The sequence below is a fragment of the Ustilago hordei genome (genome assembly GCF_900519145.1).
Source record: "Ustilago hordei strain Uho2 genome assembly, contig: UHO2_contig_11, whole genome shotgun sequence".
In the NCBI taxonomy this organism is placed as follows: domain Eukaryota; kingdom Fungi; phylum Basidiomycota; class Ustilaginomycetes; order Ustilaginales; family Ustilaginaceae; genus Ustilago; species Ustilago hordei.
The window spans coordinates 646,563-668,682 of NW_024545272.1; the positions used below are offsets into that span (position 1 = coordinate 646,563).

At 51.6% G+C, this 22,120-nt stretch overlaps 5 protein-coding genes and 1 non-coding gene across 6 annotated transcripts; 1 reads left to right on the forward strand and 5 right to left on the reverse strand.

The window, feature by feature from the left end:
- Positions 1-5,310: 5,310 nt before the first annotated feature.
- Positions 5,311-6,306, reverse strand: UHO2_05036 (putative arsenite translocating ATPase (ASNA1); the record flags this gene model as incomplete). Its single annotated transcript, XM_041557567.1, has 1 exon — positions 5,311-6,306. The coding sequence occupies one exon, from the start codon at positions 6,304-6,306 to the stop codon at positions 5,311-5,313; it is 996 nt and encodes a 331-aa protein (XP_041413501.1).
- Positions 6,307-6,814: 508 nt separating this feature from the next.
- UHO2_05037 (uncharacterized protein) lies at positions 6,815-9,358 on the reverse strand (the record flags this gene model as incomplete). The annotated part of the gene is made up of 1 exon (XM_041557568.1): positions 6,815-9,358. One exon carries the CDS (start codon positions 9,356-9,358, stop codon positions 6,815-6,817), a length of 2,544 nt encoding a protein of 847 aa, XP_041413502.1.
- A 421-nt stretch (positions 9,359-9,779) lies between these two features.
- On the forward strand, positions 9,780-9,883 carry tRNA-Lys(CTT). The gene has a single exon. It is a non-coding gene; the product is annotated as a tRNA-Lys (tRNA).
- Positions 9,884-10,232: 349 nt separating this feature from the next.
- Positions 10,233-11,504, reverse strand: UHO2_05038 (uncharacterized protein; the record flags this gene model as incomplete). The annotated part of the gene is made up of 1 exon (XM_041557569.1): positions 10,233-11,504. The coding sequence occupies one exon, from the start codon at positions 11,502-11,504 to the stop codon at positions 10,233-10,235; it is 1,272 nt and encodes a 423-aa protein (XP_041413503.1).
- A 1,240-nt stretch (positions 11,505-12,744) lies between these two features.
- Positions 12,745-17,079, reverse strand: UHO2_05039 (uncharacterized protein; the record flags this gene model as incomplete). Its single annotated transcript, XM_041557570.1, has 1 exon — positions 12,745-17,079. The coding sequence occupies one exon, from the start codon at positions 17,077-17,079 to the stop codon at positions 12,745-12,747; it is 4,335 nt and encodes a 1,444-aa protein (XP_041413504.1).
- A 1,123-nt stretch (positions 17,080-18,202) lies between these two features.
- On the reverse strand, positions 18,203-21,454 carry UHO2_05040 (uncharacterized protein; the record flags this gene model as incomplete). The annotated part of the gene is made up of 1 exon (XM_041557571.1): positions 18,203-21,454. The coding sequence occupies one exon, from the start codon at positions 21,452-21,454 to the stop codon at positions 18,203-18,205; it is 3,252 nt and encodes a 1,083-aa protein (XP_041413505.1).
- Between the last annotated feature and the right edge of the window lie 666 nt (positions 21,455-22,120).

Below are 22,120 nucleotides of genomic sequence, written 5' to 3' on the forward strand. Positions count from 1 at the left end.
ACCACTGCCTTGACCATGCACCAGTCTGCAATTGAGAGCATTCCACCCAAAAGGTGGATCCCCAACAAGCAAATGCTCAAACAGCTGGCAGCAACAAGCAGGATGGTGACAGTCCAAAGGCTATGACTAAACTGAGGAGGATCCACTGCTGGGTGTGCAGACACTATGGACATGGCACCAGAAGGTGCGATGCCTCTGTCACCATTCCTGAGAACTCCCCCCTTGCCAAGACTAAATAGGAAGTCTGGTGCTCATTCACCCCAAGTTGGCCAAGGCTCCCCAAATTGGACCAATCGACCCATTGGGTCCTGGATTTGGGAGCAAGTTTCCATATGATTAATGACTACAGCATGCTGATCCATCCAAGAAAGTGCAGAAAGCATGTATACACCACTGGAAGCGAAATCTTAGAAGTGACTGCTGTAGGGGACATTAGCATATCAACAGAGTATGGAGAGATACTACTCCAAAATGTTCTTTATGTTCACAACCTCAATATCAATCTATTGTCAACCAACTCATTGATGGATGAAGGAGCATGTGTGACCCTAGACCCTAAAGGGGGACAAATACATTTAGCAAATGGCATGCTGTTAAAGATAGCAAAGAATTGTGAGTGTGGATTACTAGAGATATGAGGCGATACATGGTGACAAAGCATGATGGCTGCATCAACACTGCTGTTTGAAGGGGTTGATGAAGAGTTCAAGCTAGCTGAATGGAGACCAAAAGTCTCCACAAAACAGCTCTGGCATGAGTGACTGGGACACCCAGGTCGAGACAAGTCCAAGGCAATCATTGACAAATTGAGAGGTGAACCTGTAGTAGCATTGGACCCAAACACAGCTTTGACATGTGAGCCATGTATACAATCCAAGAGTATGGTCACCTGAATGGGGCAAGGTAGCGGCAAAAGAGCCACAGGGCCCCTGGATCTCATTCACATCAATCTAATCATTGATTCATCCCATGTGACAGAGTACACATGCATATTAGTGCTGGTCAATGACCATAGCAAGTATGTGCACATACAACCATTGTTGCAAAAGAGTCATGCATTTGTACAGCTCAAGAGAATTGTTTCATTCCTAGAAACACAGATGGATAGGACACTGAAGGCAATTTGATCCAATCAAGGAACTGAATGGAAGAGCAATGAGGCACTGGAATGGATGCTCAGGAAGGGCATAGAATGGCAGACTACTGTGGGATACAATAGCAGGCAAAATGGGCAAGTGGAATGAATGAACAGGAGCTTAGGTGAGAAGATGCAGACATTATTGATACAGAGGAACCTACCAAAGGGTTTTTGGCCATATGTGATCTGGGCAGCAGCATTCAAGGTAAATCTAACTCCCAATGTTGATGGAGAGTTCCCCTATCAGCTGATGTTCAGAAAGTTGCTGGAACATTTCATATGTCTCATGTGTGTATTCAGGTGTTTGGCATGGGTGAATGTCCCGAAAGCCAAGAGACACAACAAGAAACTGGATCAGAGAGCAGTCCTGGCTATATTCATAGGGTACAGCTTGGAGAGAAAGGGGTGGCTGTTCTACAGCCCTGACTATAGTCTGAATGTCTTCTGGAGCAACTTGGCAAAGTTCATGGAAACTCAATGTTGGTCGGACTGAACCAAATGGAAACCAGTGGACATCCAATCACCCCCAATCCTGACCAGTGAGGAGGATCTTGCCGACCTGGGGTACACAGAGAAGGACCTCTTTGATGAGAATGAGCAAGAGCCCCTGGACGAACACATGAATATGGAGACAATCCTGGGAGAGGAAGAGTCCAAAGAGCTGAAACATGAAGCACAAACCTCTTTTGGGTTAGTAACAGCAGGGCTTCAGAAGAAGGAGAAGAACCTCAACCCAACCATTCATGAGGCATTGACTGGAGAGGACAGGAGCTTCTGGGAGGAAGCGATGTGCAAAGAATTGGAGGGGCTAGAAGCGATGGGCACATGGGAAACCACTGACTTACCATGCGGCATGAACACAGTCGACATGCATTGGGTACTCAAAATCAAAACGGATGCAAACATGTGTCATGGGCCTGGGTGCGCAGAACGAGGAAAGACCGAAGTTCATATGAAGGTAGCGCAGGAATCATGGGATCGGGTAGATTGTAGGAGCTGCAACAGAGTTCACTGAGATCAGCAGTAGAATCAGCTCTATGGCAGATCACAGCAAAATCAGCACAAGCATCATCAATATCACAAATCCCACCAGAATCTGCAGCAAGCAAGATCATGTGGCAGATTCTGCAGAGATTGGTAGTAAGGATGTCCATATGACAATTCACATGCGAGAGGGACCGAGCTCAGTGACACACAGTTGGTTACCACTCAGGGGCCCACAGGACAGGAGTAAAGGAGAACTGTCACCAGCCAAAGGAAGGAGAGCTGTGTAAAGGACACCAGCGAGAGGGACATGAAGAGGAGGAGCAGTGTCAATGAAGTCGACACAGCTCAGGAAAGACAGGAGGGACAAGGCTTGATATGGAGGAGGAGCCTCCTTGGAGATCCCTGTACAGTACTCGACGAAGAGGGTACTCTCTGGAGAGAGAGAGCAGGAGCAGTGTCATTGGTGATGCTGTGAAGAGATATATAGTCATACCTTCTCATCACAAATGGTCAAGTGGATCCCCATCCACTCTACACACCATAACAACTAGTATTACTTCAAACAAATAAGTATCATTAGTTCATAGTCAGCATAGTAGTAATCAATAGATTGCTCCTCATCGAAGCATGTGTGTTGTATCACCACTCCCTGACATCTGAAGGTGGTTCTTAGCAAACCAGCAGTCCAGATAATGATAGAACCAAAGGCAGTCATCCACTGCAGTCTGGGGATCACCTCAAGTGTTAGTCAACACACTGGACACTCATGTTGATGTCATCAATCCATACTCACACCAGACCATTGGTGTCAACATCAAGTTCACTTAGAGTCATATCATATTTTGATTGTGCCGAGCTACCTCTGGATGGAGTGTCCACAGTGGTCAGTCAAAATCTGTCATAACATCAATACAACTACAGATTCCAACGAGAACAGTGACAGAGATGACTCTGTCACATATTTCACTAGGAATCAAAATACCATTAGCACTGTCACATAACTTGACAGAATCGGTAATAGTATCAATACTACCACAGACCTCAGGTTTCAGGCACGCGACCTCTGACAACATGGTCCCCACGAAGTACAAGGCAAGGCTAGTAGCACAAGGGTTCACACAGAGGGAGGGCATAGACTACACAGAGATCTTTGTGCCCATGGCACCCATCCAATCTATTAGAGGAGTGCTAGCAATCATAGCTGTATGGGGTTGGGAGGTCAATTTGATTGATGTCAAGCAGGCCTACTTAAATTTGAACCTACACCATGATGTTTACCTTAAACTGCCTGTTGGAACCAAGGTGCCACTGGGAAAGGTGCTAAGGCTCATGAAAGGACTCTATGGGCTAAAACAATCAGGTCACAAGTGGAACATAGAGCTGGACTCACACCTCTGAAAGATTGGCTTTCATTGTATGTCAAGTGCACCATGCCTGTATTCAAGAGGAACAGGCAACAGACTCACAATACTAACTGCATATGTGGATGACATGCTCATCACATCACTGAGCAGGAAGGAAGTTGATTGCACCAAGGCAGAGAACATGGACAAGTGGGGGATGGAGGACAATGGACCAGTTAAGGAATTTTTAGGCATCAAGATCACTTGAGAGAGGGAACAAAGTAAGATTTCACTCGATCTAATGGCATACATCAAAGGTATGGTGAACAAATGGTTGGAGAGGCCAAGTGAAAAGTCATGGATACCAATGCAGAGCATTGCAGGTATTGCCAGAGGAAACAAGTGCACCCCAGAATGAGCTAAGCAATATCAGGAGCTGGTAGGGCAGCTACTGTGGGTATCCAATACAGTGTGACCAGACATTTCTTTTGCAGTTGGGGTCTTAGCATGATATATGTTGGAACTGATCAACAGTGCATGGGGAGCAGCAGTGCACTTACTAAAGTACTTAAATCAAATGAGTGAATATTGCCTAGAGCTCAGAGGAACACACAGGAGGCATGCAGAACAACCAGTAGTTACATATACTGATGCAAATTGGGCCTCAGACCCCATGAATGGATGAAGGAGTACATCTGGAGCAGTTACATATGTGTATGGATGTCCAGTCAGCTGGAAATCACACATACAGAAATGTGTGGCATTGTTGGCAGTGGAGGCAGAACTGGTCACCACATCAGAAGCAGCAAGAGAGGCACTCTTCTTCTTGTACCTACTCAGAGATCTAGGAATAGCAGGAGTCAAGCCAGTGTTATGCACTGACAGTCAGGGATGTATACAGGTCAGCAAGGACCTGGCTAAACATTGGAAGCTAAAACATATTGACACCCAATACCACTTTGTTAGGGACCACATTCAAGAAGGTGACCTATCAATCAAATATGTTGGGATGGCCAACAATGTTGTGGACATCCTCATGAAACCCCTGAAAGGACTTGACACTACAAAAGTATCAAGAAGGATAGGATTGAAAATGTCGTTGAGAGGGGGAGTTGAAGAAACTATGACATTTCTGGAGAGCCACATGTCAGATTGGAGCATTGAATGCTGGAAGGCCAGGGTGACCCAAAATGCAAGTAAAGATGAGGTGGATGTGAAGCATGAGATAGCACATGCAGCTTACACATGAGGCCTGACGCCAGGACACACAGCAGGTATGTGGGTATGACATCTAGTTATGAAGTGTTGACATGACAACAATCATGAAGGCAACCCACATATGGTGGTACAAGGTGTGACTTGAGGAGTAAACATGTCATCTGTTAAGGTATATATACATTATGTTTAGTAGCATCCTGCACCTCAAAAAATTTAAGCCTTTTTACTTAGATCACCTGACTGTGAGAGTGCCTGCTTGTGGCCTCTGAATCGGCGCATCTAAATTCAACTCTGAGACAAAGGACAGCTGAGCCGGGAAAAAATGCGAGCTCGAAATTCTCCGATCCAGCAGAGGCGAGGACAGGGCCCTGACTGAGTTACAACTGAGATCTCGTGCCATCAGATGGAAGCGTGCATCTCGCCTTTCGTCGTGTATGTTTGCTACCTAGCTGTAACATTGCTCAAGTCGCTCCATCATTCTCTGACAGCTTCTCGCTGAGCAGCAACCACTACAGCATACTGCAAACGCAACACTCCGTCACACAGGCTACAGCCAAGAGCTCTGTAACGTGTCGAGATACCAAAAGCGAACAAGCTACATTGCATCTCCAAACCCCATACTTTCTACTCGGATGGAGGTGTATAAGGCTCGATCAAAAACTGGCTAAAAGACTTCAACTTCTCCGTCCCTCTCACCTCTTCCGTCAACAGTGGCATCTTGACAATATGGAAATCGTCCGCATACAGCTCCATCATCTCTCCCACGTACTTATCCTGCATCTGTTTCCTCACTCTGCAATGTTGACAGTTGCTATCCTTCTTCGGATACAGTAGCTGGTTACACACAATCGCGTGTGTATCGATCTCGTACTGCGTCAACTCCTGGATCAACCTTTCCGTTTCGTAGAGTGAAAGGAACTCTGCGATGCAGACGCAGACAAACGTTGTCTTTTCGGGGTCCTTGAATTGCGTGTTGACTTCAGTGATGACTTCACGCATGCTTTCCAGTTTGGCAAACATGTCTTCTTGGTTGTTGGCGCCTCCTCCGAGCATGGATTGGAATTGGCCTAGCATCGGACCGAGCGATCGACCGAGAGTGGAGAATTTAGCGAGCGCTTTTTCGAGGACCGAAGGGAAGGAGAGGAAACGCAAAGTGTGACCGGTAGGGGCGGTGTCGAAGACGATAACGCTGTATTCCATCGATTTGACGTGTTTCATGATTTCAGCAAACCCCATCGCTTCGTCGACACCAGGGATGGCAAATGCGAGATCTTGCATCATAGATCCCATCGCACCACCGGAGCTGTCTGATTGTTCGATCATTTCTTGGATGCTAGAGTTTGGGTCAATCTCCATCGCAGAGAGGTTGTCAAAGCCGTTGACTTTGGTTGCTTCTTTGCCGAACTTCTGCCCGAAGGCATCGGAAAGGTTGTGCGCAGGATCGGTCGAGATGAGAAGGACCGACTCGCGAACTTTGGAAAGTTGAATGGCGAGAGAGCAAGAGGTGGTGGTCTTGCCTACTCCACCTTTGCCTCCGACAAAGAGCCATTTCAGTGTCTTTTGATCGAGAATGTTTTCAAGTGTGGGTGCAAGAGCATCTTCTACCACGGCCGCCGACATGCTGATGCCAGTGTGTATGCGTATGTCCGAAGCGAGCGTGTCGAGATGGGGTATACGTGTGGCGATGATGATGATGGAAGACAAGGATGTCGTGAGCGGTCTTGGCTTTTTGTCAGCTGCAAGAAGGATCGGAGAGGATCAACAGCCACGCATCTCGCCTCGAATCAGGCGCAGCTCACAGCTTGAATTTGAGGATTTTCACGCACAGACGCCCTCAAAAAGGCATGTTTTCCTCCACAGTCAGAATTCCACGTCGCCTGTCTCTCTCTGCTGGCTGGCTAAGTTAAGCTTCCACCGCATACTCTTGCCTTCCAGGCCATCCTAGGCTCCCAACCCCTCACTCGCCGCCATATCGTTCAAGTGTGAGTGTCTGCTGCTATCCGCGACCCTTGAACTTGGCACTGTTCACTTTTCAGTCCAGACATACACTCACTAGACTGCATATCTTTGATGAATGCCATTGCAATGCTTCCATGGGAGATCTAGAGAATTGCTCCGTGAGCGTGCGTCAGACCTTTCTCTTAACCAGATTCTGCAGCATATCAAACGAGTTTCCATCAGGTTGCAATTGAATAATCCCATTCCTCTTTGCATCCTCGGACCCTCCCCAAGCCTTCCCATCACTCGACCTTACACTAGACGTCCTAGGCACAGCCTGCAACAATCCATAGTCCGAAGAAATACCCACAATCCTCACGCTCTCCTCCCCGCTCCCTGTAGTTCTAATCGCATCCTGAGTGAGAGTCGTTTCCTGATCGCTATGCAGCCAGATCTCCCTATACCGCTCAACAAAAGGCCTAAAGTCTCCACTGTGCTCCATCAAGGTTTTCCAGATCGAGTCAAAGGTGGACAGTATCGCACCAGCTAGCTTCTCCTGCGTGATCGGTTCCAGTGCTGCTTCTGGGTGAGCAGTGTTGTGAATGGAGATGAGATCAGAGACCGAAGTGCTTGGGCGAGGGTTGAGACAATTCACACCGCAACCAGAGATCAGAACCAATTCGTTGCCACCGCTGAATTGAGAGTTGACGAGGATGCCGCCGAGCTTGGCGTAGCGTTTGCCGTCCAGTTCGAAAGTGGCCGTTTTGGCTCGTTCCCCTCCTGCCGTGGAGCCGACGGTTGGGATCTCGGCATAGATATCGTTCGGCCACTTGATTCGGACTTTACCTGCCACCCTCTTCCCTGCATCAGAGTCTCCGAGAGCGAGCCTGATACCTTCCACCACCGCCAACCCGGAGAGGTATTGGAGGAAAACAGTCTTGCTAGCCATCGAAACAGGTACTCTGAACACCGCTGAAAATTGCAAGCATCCCTTAGGAGAAATCCAGCGATTACCACCACGTCCACGACCACTCATCTGTTGCGTCGCGAAGAAAGTTGTTCCCACCGGCAAAGCTGAAAGCAATCTGAAGTTCTTATCCAGCATTGTCTGGGTTGAGGTTACCATTTGGGTGTACAGCATTGGCGTACCGAACCTCACTGCTGCACTAGACCCAGTGGTGGAAGAGGAAGAGCCGAACGGGTTGAAAGGGTCATATGGTGGACGCCAGGTAGACCAGTGGCCAGGAACTTTGTTCTGCTCGTTTTGAAGGTTGATATTGCGGAAGTGAGTGAGATGCTTTTCGTACTCGTCGATGTTCCAATAGGGCAAGATGTCGGTGGTTGGGCGCGTCTTTTTGCAGGCGAGGATGTATTTGGGGACTGAGTCTAGGTCTACCTCTTTGTCAGGGGTTGATTCTTCTGGTGCTGCATCGGTGGTAGTCGGAATGATGGGTTTTGAGAATGCGTCGTAGTCTGCTGAAGTGCAAAGCGCTTGTGCTTCGCGGGTGCTTTTCGCGTCGGCGATGGAGAAATGCATCGCGTCGTTTGAATCTTTGATGCTGGCGATGTTTGCAGTCTGGAGAGCATCGCAGTTCTCAAAGCCTTGCAGATGCGAGACAGATCCAGACGACTTGTCTGCCGCAAGCTTTTGCAGGATCTCGTCGACGATCTTGTTCGAATCGTTATCATCGCCGAAGGAGGCGAGGTAGATGGGCAGCAGCTTAGGCTCTTCAGTTTCGATAGCCGTACCTATCGCACTTAAATTGATTGCTGTTGCAGCAGCAGCGCTGGCGGAAGGCAGCGCCCACAGCGGAAGCTCCGACCGCAGTCCAAGTCGATGAGTGAAGAGCTCGTGCATCCACTGCAGCCTTCGCTGTTCGTGGACCCGCAGCTGTTGGTCTCGCTCCTCCTTGTTATTCTGTTCTTGGCTGTTCTCCGCCTGCAATACTGGAGTGGACGTTAGCACAAGAGGAAACTCGGGATGTGTTCCGAACAACAGTGCCTTGCCCAATCCAACACTTAACATCACTACAGCCGCCTGTCCCGAATAGTCTGTTCGACGCTGAGCCCTGCTCGAAGCGTTGAGGTCGATATCCAGATGCAGTTCGTCTGGTTGAATAGCAACATATCGAGCAAGCACCTCCACTCCTTGGCCCTGATATCTGTCAGCATCTATGAATGCTCCACCTCCATTGTAGTGACATCTCCACTGATCCTTTTCCCCGCCAGACCCGATCGTGCGTTCGATATCAACAATCCTTGCGCCCTTGTCCGATTCATACACAAATCCAGGATAGACCGTACCCTGGCACGTACCCGGGAAGAACTTCAGAAACGGTCTTTCGCCATCCACCTCCATTCCTGTGCCCTTTTCGAACGCACAGTGGCTCGAAGCATAGTATGCGCCTGCACAGATGCCCAGGAAGTTTCCACCCGACTCGACGAACGATCTGATCTCGCGGCAGGCTGTGCGTTCCGAGCCTATGGAGGACGAAGACGATGCGCCTTCAGTGGAGCGAGTGTACGGTCGAGCTAATTCAGAGACATAAGGGAGGTCTCGGCCGCCAGGGAGGACTACGAGGGCTGTGCCGTTCTGCCACGGGTCGAGGGCGAGGGTTCGGGCATCGACTGTTTTGACGTCGTAGGTGGAGAGAAGGGTGCGGAGGGTTCTGAGCGTGTGGTGGAGGGCCGAGGTGGAGACCCCTGGTCCGGAGTATACGAGTACGTCAGACATGTTTGTGAAGGCACAACGATGGAGCGAGTGGCTAGTAGTGAAGTACGATGCTGAGTGCTTTGTCAGCTTAAAGCTGCTGCTGTAGTATTCGCTGCGGACTGTGAACCCTCGACGCACCGCAAACGTCGCGACCGAAGTTGAGTGGAAGAGATGCAACGTCGTTTTGGCCAGGAGACCCTATGAAGTTCAAATGTTTCAGAGCGTGTTGGGTATGCTTGCTCTGTTGCTTGGTGTCGTTGTTGTGGTGATGTTGAAGAAAGGTTGGAGAAGCAACTCGGCAAAAGTGTTGTTTCTTCTTGCTGCAAGGCCAGTTTTGAGTTTGACAGCCGGTTTAACCGAATCTTCGATCCAACCGATAACATCGGACTAAGCTCAATATATGGGTAATTATATGCACCTCTAAACCTAGTGAACAACTCCATCCCGGCTAGCTCAGTCGGTAGAGCGTCAGACTCTTAATCAAGGGTTTCCGAGTATGTCTCGGAGTTAATCTGAATGTCGTGGGTTCGAGCCCCACGTTGGGAGAATTTTTTTTTGCCTTTTTCCGTCATTGCTGCTTGTCGTGTTGTTCTTGGCTCGCTTTTTGCATCTCTTTCCTCTGGGGACGCTTGATTACTGGGTTACCAACAGACAATCTTGCGAGAGTAGCAGAGAAAAAGCGACCGGGAAAACGCTTTTGCGGTCGTGGACAACGTGATGTTGGACCTCATTACGGTGCTCATAGGCTAGATCAACAGACACGCTCGCACAAGCTTAGAATGTGGAAAGGCACTGCATTGGATCGCGATCTGTGAAAGCGAGGGTATAAGAACGACAACACGAACAAGTTGACGTTCTGACAGTGCTGTCAGTGGTCGCACCTACTGGTCTCCACTTAACCGACCTTCTTGAATCCGCCAAAGTTGATGCCGACACAGCTTACAGCGAATTGATCAGGATTGGTGATCTTCTGCAACACCTCTTTCTTCCTCTTTACCTCCTCATGCTCCTCTTCATCCTCATCATCGTCTTCGCTTTCCTCTGCATCAACAATATTGCTTGCCGTACCAACTGCGCCATTGTCCGCGGGGGAAATCTTAAAGCTCACCCCTAACGCTTCTTTAATGTCCCTCATCATCTGCACCGCATTCGCCGTAGGAGCGGCCATCGTACACTTTGCTACATCTTGTGGACTCAAAGCCATCAGCAACAACACTAGCGGTTGATGGCTTCTATCCACACAACCCCTCTGTGCGATTTCCGTAAGCAACAGTCTTGCGGCTGATTGGGCAAGGTCTTCTGGCAAACCGGGGTCTTGGGTTTTAGACGCTGCTTCAGCAGAGTAGATTGCACCCGTCGTTGAAGTTGCGAGGAGAGTGATGGCGAAACCGGGAGACTTGCCGGAATCTTCACCGCGATACACATCGGCAAAGAGGTAGAGATCGGGGATGTAGCGTCCGAGAACACCTCTTGCAGCATCAATCAGACGGTTGGCCATCTGCGGGCTGACACGAGTGGAAATTGCAATGCCTCTAATCTTTTTAATTCGACCAGGGGCGGTAAAATTGAGTGTGGTGAGATGTTTGATGATAGGACATCGGAATTGGACTTCTCCTCCACCCAAAGGGGCTGAGCCACGTTTTGCGATGCGGAGCTCGAGCGAGCTTGCCAGTGTCGACAGCGAATCGAGTGGAAGGAAGAGGGAGAGGTGAGGGAGGGTGACAGTTCGGATAGTGTCTACACCGAGATCGCCGTCTATGTTGGTCACTCCTCGCAGTGTGAGGTTGAACTCTTTCTTTGCAAAAGGTGCAAGGACGACCATCCATTCAAGCCAGTATCCAATACCTCTTGTCAGGGAGCAGTCATGGACAACTTTCCCGCCAGCAATAACGCCTGGCTTGAGTAGGACCGAAGTACCAGTGTATGAAATTTCAACATGGGTTCCATTGGTGACCTTTTCGATGAGACGGAGGAAGTTGGCTTCGAAATCACGAATACCGGGGCTAGAAGAATCAGGTCGGATCGAGTCGATGCGGACGGGGCGCTGCGAGACGAGGGCGAGAATGAGTCGTTGACGGAAGTTGCGATGTCCTGTGAAGCGTAGCAGACGAGACTTTTGCTCCGCTGCGTTGGGCGTTATTGATGATGATGATGCTGAGGGTGCCATTGTGACAGCAGCTGGTTCAAGTTGAGTCCCGGCCTTCAGTCGGGGTCTGGCAGATCAGTGTGTTGGTTCTCTTTGTCCAGCGAGATCGAAAAAGTCGTGTGAACTTTCCTTCGAGCTTCGACTTAGGTGTCGTCGATGCGAGAAGTTCGAAGGCCAGACGAAAGAAGTGTGGCGGTGATGGTCGAGTAGCAAGAGGATGATGCTAACGAGTGTGAGGGTTCAACCGAATTGGACTTGCGTTCACGTTTTCCAAAAAACTTCGCGTTTCTTCAAAAAATCTCAACGACCGGACGGAAGTCGGATGCCGAGTTCCGATTTTTCTTTTCCTGGGCGACATGCTTTCCACTTCCGCCCCATTCACTGGTCAGGTCTCGACAATGCTCGATAAGGCTTACTCTTGTTAGATTCTTTAATCCCCACACTTTAGTAGGATAACCTACGGACGAAATCCGCAGGTGGCCGAATGACAATGGCGGGTGTATCCTCACAGATGAGCCGAGAGGGAACGACCCTGCGTCGTGGCCGGGGAGAGACAAAGTCTCGTCGACGCCGAGGGCGCCCGGTATCTTTGCTGTTCTCTGGTAATGTTGAATGGTCGCAATCAAGTTGTTTGCTAGGCATAAGAACATGTACTGTACAGCCAATGCGCTGCAGTTCCGCCTCACTTTAACCACTTCCAATACGGTGTGCGCATGCGGTGTCCTAAGCTTGCTTTGAATCGCAAGGAGAGCGAAAGCGCTGATCTGGACCAGACAGTCCGCGGCAAACCAGTATGCTCCCGCTACATGAACGTCGGACATGAGACGGACCGGCGACGCGTCGTAGTGAAGTGTTGCTGGCTACTGTCCCAGCGTATCAGACGGTAGGTAGAGCGATACGTCCCATGACGCAAATGGAAAGGGCAAACAATGTCGTTGCGGTAGAAAAAGACCAATCCGTAGCGTCTCGAGCTGATGGCTAGTTTGAAGCGGTATGACTACTTGCTAGAGGCCCTGTAGAAAAACTGATCATCATCGTATGGAGCACGGATCGATGGCCTGATGACGAGAATACATAGATGCAGGTGACAGCAACAATAAAAGATACAAATACAGTTTGACGAGCCTTGAGCGGGCCGTGAGGGTTTGGGTTGTATGGTGATAATGATCGAGGCGTGAAGCGGGAGTGAAGACCTTTGCAGACGAGTCTTGTACCGAGAAGTCGAATCAAAGACAAAAGCTTGTGAAGAGTTGGAGCGGCGCTAGTGATCAGGCTCCGCGCAGTGGAAGTACTCCCTAAACACCGGCTCGGTCCTGATCAGAGGCTGCTCCACGATCGTGTTATAAACGTGCAAGAACAGTTCCGGGAACCTCCTTGTAAAGTAAATCAGATACCCATCCGGCAGCGGTCCCAAAATCTTCTTCAGCGTCGGTGGCAGATCCTGATAATGATGCTTCTTGTTGCGCATAGCACGCAGCAGATCCTGCACCGAGGAAGGATCGTACTTTCGGAACTTGCCCAAGTTCTCCAAGAATATTTTGTCGCATCTTCGGTGCCAATCCGTTCCCAACACATTGCGAGCTCTCGACTCGAGCAAGACGAGTGCTGGCATGGGGGGATCTTTCTCCATAATCTCGAACCGATCCGAAGCGTCTTGAAGGAAGTTAAGGCGCTTATTCGGATCCCAGAAGTAAGGGTGGGTGAGAACCTCAGCGGCAGAGGGTCGTTGACGTGGATCGTGCGAGACCATCTTGAGCACCAAGTCTTGCGCTTCGTGACCTTCTTCACCAAGACCATCGAGTCGAGAAAGATCGACACGCTTGCGGATGATGTTCATCTCTCGTTCAAATCGTGATCCGAAGGGATGATCACCATTCGACAGCACATAGTAAGCAAGACAACCCAGAGCGAAGATGTCGACGGCTCGTGTGAGACGAGACTTCTCTTCGCGACTAGCGCCCGGCCTCGGGTTGTTGCCCATCGACGATTCCGACTCGGAACCAGCATCGAGATTGATATCACCGCGCAAGATTTCGGGTGCACGCCAGCCGACAGTGCCTCCAGGATTGTTGACTGTCTGGGAGAAGCTCGTCTGCGCCATACCGTCGAGTCGCTTGGAGAGACCAAAGTCCGAAAGGAGCATCTTGAGATGCTTGCCGTTCGCCGAGGTGGCCACTAGGATGTTTTGAGGCTTGATGTCACGATGCACGATAGAGAGCGAATGAAGATGTCGCAGACCTGACGTGATCTGATGCAGTGCACGTTTGGGGTCGAGCAAGTTGCTCAAGTCTCTGTAATCCGCTGGCCTTTCCACCACCTCTGCCAGACTGGCTGGACACAGCTCGAGCGCGATGAACAAGAAGCTCGGTGTGAGCTCCTTGTAGAAGTAGCGGATGACGTTCGGGTGACTGTCCGCCGATTCGAGCAGCGAAACTTCTTTGGATGCCACATGGACAAAGTCGCGCAGTAGACGCTTGACCGCCACAGCACGACCTTGGAACGTGCCACGGAAGACGACGGTACCAGAAGAGCCGTAGCCAAGCACTTCGTCTGAAATAGTGAGCGAGGACGTGCTGACGCCATTGCTGGATGTGTTGCCTGCAAAGTGGCTAAATCCAGTAGCAGCAATCTGTGCGGCCGCCCTGCCCACTGAGGCAGCATCTTCTTCCTCGAAGCCGCCCCAGCCCGTGTTGAGGAAAGGCGATTGGAGCTGAGGAGACATGAGCTGTTGCGCACGCTGCAGGCTGTCGCTGGCGCCAAGAGCTGAAACAGAGGTACGAAGGCCGTTTACTTTGCTCGGCTTGCTTTCAACGTGCTGACTGCGTTTGCGTGGTGTGACAGGCTCGTTCTCGTTTGACGATCCACTATCGGATCCATTTGGTTCTGCTGATCCGTTGGTTGACTTGTGGCCGTTGACGCCATTCGCAAGTCGGGACGGTGTAGCGAGGACGTCAGCTTCGCCGTTCTGAGACAATGTCTTCTCAATCTTGGCCTTTGCTTCATCCTCGGCTTCGTCGTCGTCATCGTCCTTGTCTTTACCGTTCTCCGCTGCTTCGGGACTTGCCTCTTTGCCGTTGGCTTTGGCTGCCTTTGCAGCAACAGCAGCGCCTCCGCGCTTGCCACGACGTCTTCGCTTGTTATTGTTCTTCTTCTTGGCGTTGGAGTTAGATCCGTCCGCACCATCTTCGGCATCATCGTCATCATCTTCATTGGCATCTGCGCTAGCGGTGCGAGGCCGGGCGGCTGAAGTTGATGCGGAGGCAGAAGTGCTTGTAGCGGCAGCAGCGTCTTTCTTGGAGAGGTTGATAACTTGTTGCAGCTGGCGTTCCTCTTCGACGCGTACTTTCTCTGCGTGCGCTTCGCCTCCGAATCCAGCCTCATCTTCTTTGAGAACTGGGATCCACACCACGCCCTTGGCGATCTCTGATGCTTGTTTCTCTGCTCTTTCCCTTTGCTCCTGCAAGCCAAGGTAGGTGGCACCCGCCAGCACAGAAATGACGAGAACGCCGACGACCTGGAGTAGGATAAGTGAGAGACGTGCTTTCCAGCTTTGAGGAGGCGTGGCTGCTTGCTGCTTTGGCTTCCGCGCTGATCCACTGAAGGTGTCGTCAGGGTCATCCGACGAATCACTGGGAGTGTCTCGACTGCCTGGCCTCCGGGATCGCGGAGAATCCTTTTTTGAGCTTGGTGAAGCGCGCGAGGGTTGCGACGAGGCGGAGGAGGAACCGTCTCCTGGTACACCTTTGGAGTCGTTGCTCGATAGGAAAGCGGGTCGATCACCGATGCTGAGACGTGGACCGCTGCCATCAATCTCGAGTGTCGGATGGGAGCCGAGAAGCGAATCGCGCAGCCTTCCTTCGGCTGTTGGGTCTACCTGTAACGTGTAGCTGCCGAGCCAGCAGCCAAAGGAAGCGCACTTGCGCTGACCCTCGTGTGCCCAGTCTCGTTGCGAGGATGGCAGACTGGATGACCAAGCATCTGCGGAATGAGAGCTCGAACCGTCACTGAGCCCGGCAGTAGCCTTTGATGTGAATGCGACCAGTGGGAATCGATGCGAGCTCATTGCGTAAAGGCTGTCACCGGCAATGCCAAGATATGCTGATCGACGCCGAGGCGCTGGTGCGGAGCCATATGCAGATGTATCGTAGTCGTTGTCAAACGCCGACTCTTGATGATCGCTGATCTGCGGGAAGATACGGTGCAGGAGGATGGGAGGATGTGGCACCAAGATGGGTCGACTTAGCGACTTGGTGTTCTGCAGATGCGGTGCTGGGTAGACGACGTCAAAGACACCAGCGACACTGGCATGAAGCTCGGTCGACCATAGCGCTCGCGTGTCTCGTTCACCTGATGCGCCATGGCGGGATTGACGATCAGCTTCGGTCAGATTGAAGCAGACAACACTGCCTTCCTCGGGCATGCCGAGAATGGCGCGATGGTCGGGATGGTCGGTTTGTGTCCACAAGATCTGTACGTCGCGGTCGCCTGCGTTGGGTGTAAAGGTGCTGAAATGGAGCGTCTGCAGAGCTTCTGGTGAGCTGCGCGAATGGATGTTGAGGGTATAGTCGGTTCTGCCGATGTAAGCAAGCTGCGAGGTGGATTTGGAGGAAGAGCCTGACAAAGTCGGCTCATCATCGATGCACGACTCTGGATCAGCAAAGCTGCCGGTCTTGTCAGATGCGGGCAGAGGGTTCATGTCGTGTGCTTGAGCACCACACCAGACACCAGCCTGGCGTCCACCAAAGACAGCACCGAGCTCGCCAGTCTGAATGTTGAGTTCAACTAGAGTGGTCTGCTTTTGCCCGACAAATACGCGAGTGTCGTCTCCGGCAAACGAGAATGGACTCAGCTCGACAAGTTGCGGTAGCGTCAATGGCAACTTGTCAAGCTGCACGCTGCCTGGCTCGCCGTTGGCTGGAGAGGGAGAACCACCTTTGCCATTCGCTGTGGAGAGCAAGTAGATGTCGCCTGCTGATGATGGTTCAACAATATAGATGCCGCCGGTCTCCAGCCAGGGCGAGGAGCCAGTGAGTGGAGAGCTGAAAGCGCGACCACCCTGCGCAATCTCGGCAAAGGACTTCTGCTCTTTGCCGTAGAGTGCGGTGACCAGAGGTCTGAGAAGCGAGTCCGATTCGTGGCTGGCATGTGGTGAGAGTGACCAGAGCTGCGTGCCTGACTCTCTGTCTAATGCGTAAAGACCACCTTCAACTGTTGTGAGGACGACGGTACTGGCAAGAACAAGATCAGACACAGAGGTTGGCCGTGTCGATGGGATGCTACGGAATCTGGATCCGGGAGATGTAAGCTGGTGGTTTCGACTGGGTCGAATGAGATCTCGAGGGTGGAGTGAGGTGGCGGTGCTGATATTTGGGTCATCGACGCGGCCTTCTGCTGTAGTGAGCGGCGATGGCGAAGTGGCAGCTGATGCGCCTGAGAATGCGTCAAAGATGATGGCAACGAGGGTGCAAATAACGACTTGGAAGAAGAAGACATTGCGATCTGTGATAGCAGTGGGTCGTGGTGAAGTCGAAGAAAGTCGTGATAAGTGATGCTTCCGAGGACGCTGTCGCGACCTTGGTAAGTCCGGAAGCTTCATGGTGGCTGTCGGCGCCAAGGCCGTTCAATTAAGAGGCGCTCAGCAGCGGTAAATTTGGGTCGGGCAGTTGCGGCGATGTGACTGCTTAGAGGTGACAAGTTGAGTGGACTGTCACCATGTGCATCAAGTCCGAGCTTGCCGTCTGTTCAGCCGAAAGGATACAGAGGTTGCCAGAGATGCGAAATCGAGGCCGTTGCGGCGTCTCCGATGGTCCCAGGCGTTGTGCGAGTTCTGAAATGTACTGATACAGTAGCGGTGATGAGTCGTGCTGTTAAGGGCGTGTCAGAGTGTATCCCAATGATGATTCGGATGATCCGAAAGATACTGAGAGTTGATCGAGCGAATCACCGCAATGCAGAGAAGAGGGAGCAATGCAGAAAAGAGGGAGCAATGCAGAAAAGAGGGAGCAATGCAGAAAAGAGGGAGCAATCCAAATGGAAGGACCGCAGTCAAATGAAGTGTACCAAAATCAAGGTCCGTGTTTCGCCTGCTGCAGCCAAGGAGCGGTGGGCCTTGTATCAAGAGATCGTGGGGAAAGCAGCCCAGGTGAGACGAGACGATTCGGATGTGCCGGTACAAGCGTGGGAAGAAATGATTGTTAGAGAGCGGCGTTGATGTGATGGTAGTGAGGTGCTCTTGTGATAGCCAACCAAACCTTCGGATTGGACGTGTTGCGAGTTGGTCAAGTGGCTTTGGAGGCAGCGATGTGGCTGCAGAGAGCGCCTTGCGTTCGAGCCATCCAAGCCTCCAAAAAGCCTGAAGCGGTAAGAATGCTCGATGTAGACCCTTTTTTGGCTGGAAATTTGACTCGGCCTTCCCGAGTCGCACTTTGGCTGTCCCGAGCAACCTTCCTTCACACGGCCACAGGGCGGCAAGCTCCAAGTGTCAAGAGAGGCTGTGGAGAGAAGAAGCAGAAAGAAGCGCATAGAGGACACGTCAGACAGATATCACACTTCCGTGGACCATCATCTTTCACGCTGAGAGCTCAATGAATATCACAGCATTCAGAATAACACAGCATCATCAAAGAAGCGGCAGACTGAGGCAGAAGAGGCCCCATATTGTCACATTGCCATAACGGCCCACAAAGAGGCAAGCATGCGTACAAGTGATAGTCTCGCCACTACAGCAGATCATCGTCGTCTTGGTCATCGCCACCAACCACCTCCTCGTTCTTGTTCTCGCTTCCATCGCCGTTGTCCGCATTGGCTGTTCGAGCACCGCTCGCAGTACTGCTAGCAGCAACGAACGCAGCTTGGCGTGTTGCTGATCTCGAGGCTGCTTCCACCTTTGCCATGGGATCGTTGATATCGACATCATCTGACGCGCCGTTGCTCTGTGCTTGTTGTTGCTGCTGTGCCTGATTGTGTTGAGCAGAGGTGACAGCTGAAGCAGCAATGTACGACACGTCCGTGTTGAACTGCGCCTGCACCGATCGCTTGATCCGCAGCATCTCGCGGAATGTATCCTCTGATCCTGTCTCGATCTCGAACTGGTTCCACTGCTTCCAGAACTCGGTGTGAGTGCGTGGATCGCAGAACTGTGATGCATGTGCATAGATGGCACGCGCCCGGTCGATCTCGCCCAGCTTCCGCTCCAGATCTGCGAAACGCAAACAGATGTCGGCTGTCTGTCGATCCGGCAGTGATTCGATGGCGCGTTCGTAGATCGGTCTCGTCGCGGCCAGGCCAAAGTTGGCCGCTGCTTTGGCGATGTAGAAGACAAACATTTCGAAACGGTCGTCGGTAGAGACGGCTTGTGTTGCTCGATCGTAGATCTTCATCGCGCGCTTCGCCAAACCGTGCTCCTCTTCCAGCTTGCCGTACATAAGCATGAGTGGCTTGCAGAAGCGTGCGGGGCACTTGTCCAAGGCTTGCTCGAACAGGTCTCGTGCGCGTTCCAGCTTGGCACCGCCATATCGCTTGACAAACTTGCTGAGGTAGACGTTCCAGATCTCGAAAGCGACAGGATACATGAACAGCTCGACACCGCGCTCGTACACCTTGAAGCTCTCTTCAAAGTATTTGTTGTCCTCCAGAAACGCTGCGTAGTTGATGATGATTTGCGCATTGGCAATCTTGAGTTCCAGCATCTTTTCATAGACGCGTTTGGTACTCTCGACATCCCCCAGCGACTCTTCCAGGTCGACGTAGAAGCTCCACAGCTTGAGCGACTTGAACAACCGAGTCTGTGGTGGAAGCGTCTCATCGTGATACTGAACGCCTTTCGTGTTGCGAGGTGGTGCCACGCTGCGTGCCATGATGCGGATCGCATCGTCGTAATTAGAGTCTCTCAGCTCCATCTCGGCCCATTCGCACCAGATTTCGGCGAGGTCGTCCACGCGGCGGAAGGGAATGGTGACTGCTTTCTCGAAGATTTTGCGTGCCGATTCGAGATCGCCTTCGACCTCTTCCTCTGCTGCTGCTGCATCCTCTTCCTCTCCGTTTGCTGACAACTTCGCGAGACCAGCGGATCCCCCGTACTCGTAAAATTGAGCAAAGTTGAGGAAGAGTTGATGGAAGTTGGCCGTGGCTTTGCGTGGGTTGATCTTCTGTATCGCTTCTTGGTAAGTCTCGATGATCTTCTCATCGTTGTCACCATACAACATGACACGCTTTTCCCACTCTTGCACATCATCTGGGTTGCGACGCAGCAAGACATCATTGACCAAGAAAGGCCTGCGTTCCATCAGCTCCTCAAACTCTTGCATGCGACGATCCAATTCCGCTTCTTTCTCTTCCCTCGTTTGTTCATCGTCATCCTCATCAGCATCCTCGTCTCCCCCTTCATCGGCAAGCTCGTCCATCATGAATGCGATCACGTTCTCGCTTGTCTCTGCATAGGCGTCGAAGATCTGTGTGAAGTCGCGGACAGTCTTGACTGCCTTCATACCGGCTTCGAATGTGTCGCGTGCGACCTGAAACTCTCCTCGCTTGATCCAGTAGGTCGCCAAGCCTGTCCACAGCCGACCCGATTGGTCCGCAAATCGGTCCAAGCCGTCACTCTGAATGATGGCTGTCACGTTAAGGCGGGTGTGATCGCGAGGATCTGTCTCGGTCTCGTTGGACGTAGGCTGCTTCTTTGATGATTCTGCTGCTGTCGCTTTGCCTTTGCCGCGGCGATTCTGCGGCTGGGTGGTCTTGCCATTTGCTGATGTGGTCGCTACCGCTGATTTGATCTTGTCATGTAGAGACTCCTTCTCTTCTGCTGGATCGAGACCGATTTCTTCAGGGTATCTCTCTGTCAGCTCTAACCATTCGATAAAGAGTTGATACGGGCTTTTGCCTTCTGGGCTGATGTACGACCCATCCATGGCACTTCGAGCGAGTCCCAAAAGCAGCTTGGACGCTTCGAGAGCCTTTGAACCTGTACGCCTGCCTTGGCCTTGGCCTTCTTCTTCCGCCTCCTCTTCATCTTCCGCCTCTTCGGTGTGTTGTTCATCCTCCGTCTGTGCGAGCAGTATCGAAACGTATCTTTCCGTCAACGAAGGGTCGACACGCAAGTATCGTCGCCAGACTCGTAGGCATGTCTCCCCGCCTCGACGTTCTGCCCATCGCAGGTAGAGCTTCCAAATGCGAAGATGCAGCGATCCTGGTAATGTCCGTAATGCTCGGTCAAAGGTGCGGCGGGCGTGCGAATATGATAGCGTGGGAGGGCATTGCGGATGCAAGAACATAGCAAGGTAGTTGAGCCAAATACGAGGCATTGTTGGAAGCCACATTAGCGCTCTCTCGTACAGCGCAGCCAAGCTCTTCCATTCCTGCCACCCGACCACACCGTCGAGACCTCCACGGTAGGCGGGACCAAAGTCGTCATCTTCCTCCTGCGAGTCCACCAGGGTGGAGCCGAAGTCGATCTTCTCGCGAGCAGCTTGCAGGTCGCGCTTACGTTTGGCTTCGAATCCGCCTTTTGGCTCACCCAGGACAAAACGAGACCGGTTTTGCAGGTAGTCACGCCAGAGCGAGTAGCGTGTTGGGAACTGAGCTAGTGCACGTTCGTAGATGCTGGTGATTCGCCGTAATGCTATGCGCTGGGAGCTACTAGCAAGTGGTCCAAGCAAGGAAGCTTTATATTTGGTGAAGGAGACATCTGGCGGCGGACGCTTGACGACGTTGGTGTCGATGATGTGGTCGATATACGAGGTCCAAGAGCGAAAGTTGTCCGGGTTTCGAAGCAGCTCTTGCTCCAGCATCACGTCGGAAGGCGGGATTAGTGTATCATCGGCCGTTGGATCCGGAAATGGCGAGGTGATGGGGAAGAGGGCTGTCAATGCAGTCACAGTCTCATTGACAGGGGACACCGGTGGAGCCTGAACTGAATCCGCGACATTGTGGGATGCTGCGGACGATCTTGCTGACCGCCTCTTCGGAGACATTGCGGAGTTGGGCTGGCCCGTTCCTGATGACCTCTGCTTCGACACTGGCTAGATTTTACCTGCGTGAAGACAACGTCGGTGCAGCCCTGGCCTAAGAGTCCTATGATTGGTGTGGGAAACAGCTCGATTGATGTGCTGCCGCCAACATGAACCATCATCATGCACTTCCGATTCGCGAACTTCTTGTCTCGAGGCTCTCGCGTCACGTGATAGAGCTCCCAAAAAAAAAAAAAAAAAAAAAAAAAAAAAAAAAAAAAAAAAAAAAAAAAAAAAAAAAAAAACCCCTATCGCGATCGCATCTTGAGATCTGCCTGAAATCGGGCGGTCCAATCAACGCAAGACCCTGAAGAGTGACCAACCAAAAAGGCTCCGAGTGTGGGAAGTCTGCCACGCAACTCCACCCACGACACCACCTCTCACTCTCAAGGTTGATCATCCGATACTATCGTCCGATACTATCATCAGATAAGACACCGCCTCAAGCTGCTGAACAGGACACACGAAAGGCAAAGCTCAGGGCAGATCTGGCGCTCTCAAAGAAGCCTTACCAGCAGTCGAGGAGGGAGTGGAAGAAGGAAGCACGGAGCACGCGCTTTGCTCTGCAAAAGGCTCCGAGATCCTATTGTTATCACTCCAGCGACGTCCACTTTCTTTCTCTTGCGAGCA